Source organism: Gobio gobio (genome assembly GCF_949357685.1).
Source record: "Gobio gobio genome assembly, chromosome: 4".
In the NCBI taxonomy this organism is placed as follows: Eukaryota; Metazoa; Chordata; class Actinopteri; order Cypriniformes; family Gobionidae; genus Gobio; species Gobio gobio.
Window position 1 is genome coordinate 67,791,170 of NC_137100.1, and position 3,309 is coordinate 67,794,478.

At 39.9% G+C, this 3,309-nt stretch overlaps 1 protein-coding gene across 3 annotated transcripts in view; it reads right to left on the reverse strand.

Moving 5' to 3' along the window:
- fam78ab (family with sequence similarity 78 member Ab) overlaps positions 1 to 3,061 on the reverse strand; it is a 14,878-nt gene extending 11,817 nt beyond the window's left edge. The window contains exon 1 of one of the 3 annotated variants that reach the window (XM_079813876.1): positions 2,147 to 3,061. In XM_079813876.1, coding sequence (XP_079670002.1) covers positions 2,147 to 2,439 — 293 coding nt within the window. In that variant the 5' untranslated portion in view covers positions 2,440 to 3,061. Of the gene's footprint in view, positions 1 to 1,610; positions 1,635 to 2,146 lie in introns of those variants that run through there. The other 2 variants (XM_079813878.1, XM_079813877.1) reach the window with 2 other exon arrangements.
- Positions 3,062 to 3,309: the final 248 nt, after the last annotated feature.

The window sequence follows — 3,309 nt, forward strand, 5'->3', positions numbered from 1 at the left end:
TGTGTGCGTGTGTGTGCGTGTGTGTGTGCGCGTGTGTGTGTGCGTGTGTGTGTGTGTGTGTTTCCAGGAACACATGAAGACTGAACATGTGTTTATCTCAGTCTCCAGACATCATCATCTTAAGACATGTCTTTAGTTTCATACAGGAAATAGGGCAGAGCAGAGTTTCTTCAACAGGAAGTAGGACAAGTGAAACCTCTAACTGTGCTGTAATGTCACTCCACGCTTCTGTTACATGATCAAATCATCACGCTAAACACTGACACACATGATGTTCACACGCTTACACAGAGTTTGACTCAGTACTTAAATATATAATTACACTGTAACAGTGACACCTTAAAAAAGAAATTATAACCCACTATTGTACAGTGTCCTTGTTACACGTGTCACATGTACTTACCATAGTAGTAACAGCAAAGTTACATGCAACTAACCCTCAACCAACCCAAACCCTAACCTTATAGTAAGTACATATAGTTACTAAATATTACTCAGTACTTAAATATATAATTACACTGTAACAAAGACAACAAAATAAAGTGTTAGGTGTCGTTTGAGGGTTAGTCGCATGCAATTTTGGCTACACTTTATTTTACAATGTCCTTGTTACATGTTACATGTAGGCCTACTTACCATAGTAGTAACAGCAAAGTTACATGCAACTAAACCCTCAACCTACCATCACCCTGTAGTAAGTACACAACGCCTTAAGATAAAGGGTACACTTTATTTTACAATGCCCTTGTTACACATGTTACATGTACTTACCATAGTAGTAACAGCAAAGTTACATGCAACTAACCCTCAACCAAACCATAACCCTAACCCTAACCCTGTAGTAAGTACACAACGCCTTAAGATAAAGGGCACACTTTATTTTACAGTGTCCTAGTTACATATGTTACATGTATTTACCATAGTAACAGTAAATTATACATAAATACATGCAACTAAACCAACCCTAATCCTACCCTAACCCTGTAGTAAGTACATGTAGTTACTAAATATTACTCAGTACTTAAATATATGATAACACTGTAACAGTGACACCTTAAAATAAAGTATAACCCACTATTTTACAGTGTCCTTGTTACACGTGTCACATGTCATGTACTAACCATAGTAGTAACAGCAAAATGACATGCAACTAACCCTCAACCAAACCAAACCATAACCGAAACCCTATAGTAAGTACATTGATAATTATTATTATTCAGTACTTAAATATATAATTACACTGTAACAATGACAACAAAATAAAGTGTTAGGTGTCGTGTACTTACTACAGGGTTTGTTTGAGGGTTAGTCGCATGCAATTTTGGCTAAACTTTATTTTACAATGTCCTTGTTACACATGTTACATGTACTTACCATAGTAGTAACAGCAAAATTACATGCAACGAACCCTCAACCAAACCATTACCCTATAGTAAGTACATGTGGTTACTAAATATTACTCTGTACTTGAATATATAATTACACTGTAACAGTGACACCTTAAAATAAAGTTTAACCAAAATTTGCTGTTACCACTGTAAGTACATGTAACATATATAGCTGTAAAATAAAGTGTATTGAACTATTGTAAAAGCCTTTTTTATACTTACATCCCTTTCGATCCGTATTTGTTGTAAAACTTGTGTGGAGTTACACTTACACTTTATTTTAAGGTGTAATTGTTACACTGTAATAATATATTTAATTTCTGAGTGATATTTAGTAACTGCATGTACTTACTATAGGGTTATGGTTAAGTTGAGGGTTAGTTGCATGTTTTTATGCATAATTTATAGTTATTCCTATAGTAACTACATGTAACATATGTAACAATGACACTAAAGTGTAACCCTTTATCTTAAGGTGTTATGTACTTACTATAGGGTTATGGTTAGGGTTAGTTGCATGTAATTTTGCTGTTACTTCAATGGAAAGTACATGTCACATATGACACTTTAAAATAGTAAGTATACCCTTTATTTTAAGGTGTCATGTACTTACTATAGGGTTAGGGTTGGATTAGAGTTTAGTTGCATGTAATTTTGCTGTTACTACTATGGTAAGGACATGAAACATGTGTAACAAGGACATTGTAAATAATAAAGTGTTACCATTGAACTATTGTAACAGCCTTTTTTTTACTTACATCCCTTTCGATCCGTATTTGTTGTAAAACTCCATGTGGTTGCACGCCTGAATCCAGCCGACCGTCCAGCTCTCTTTCCCGGCCACCGGCGGCACGATGACCCGGGCGGACGCGCGGAAGTGCGGCGTGCGGTAGCGCAGCACCACGCCGGAGGACTCGTCGATGCTGGTGGGGTTCGGGTCGATGGAGGAGTTGACCTCCAGAACCATGACGCTGTCGCGGAAACTCTTGGGTTTGCATCTGATACTCTGAATACAGCCCATCACAAGCAGCACGAGCGGCCAGCAGAACATCAACCCTCAGAATAACGCACACTACGCGCTGTCCCTCGGATAACGCTCTGGGAATGCGCAAACGACGCGTCGCAGTGTCGCGTCAGGGCGATTATTTACAAACGATAAAGGAAAAGAAAAGAAAAGAAACAAAAACAATGTTCGTCAACTGTGCATCATAGGCGGAACGTTAAATAATATAATAATAATGTTCTCCAATCATCATCAAATGTGCATTTCTGCGTCATAACGCTCGGTTCCAGATTAAAACAAATAGGTTAAACCCATCGGCTCAGAATACTGTTGGCATGTTGCATGCAGAGAAATTATTTATGATTGCTATAGTGTGTTTGGGTATCAAATAGGACGCTGGAAAAGTCATTCTTTGGGTTGAGTATTTGGATGAATGAGTTTGCCCTTGAGCTCCAGCTGGAGGAAGCTCACTTTCCTGTGCACTAATGAGTGAACGATCCGCGGCATCCAGGTGATGAATAACCATGAGAGATGAATGCATCAGTCCCGCTGTCACGAACACAACCCCATCATTGTCCCGCGTCTCTTCATCGGTTATGATCCATCCTCATCCTCGCGCCGGTGCCGGTGCCGCGCTCCGCTCCGCTCAGCCTCCGTCCCGCAGCGCTGTGAGTGTCCCCGCATCAGCTGCAGCTGCTCGACTCCGAGCCCTGGCGTCCCTTCCGCTGCCCGACGCGCGCATCATGGGGCGTGTAGTTCTGCTGAACATTGTAGTTCTTCATCAATTATCTTTTTCAACATCAACATGTCAACATCTTACCTTGACGACTGTTCTTTATTGAGATTCCAACGGAAGTCAGTGGAAAACAGTCTACCACGTTTGAGTCAGCTGACATGTATTTTGCTTTGTGTATATGA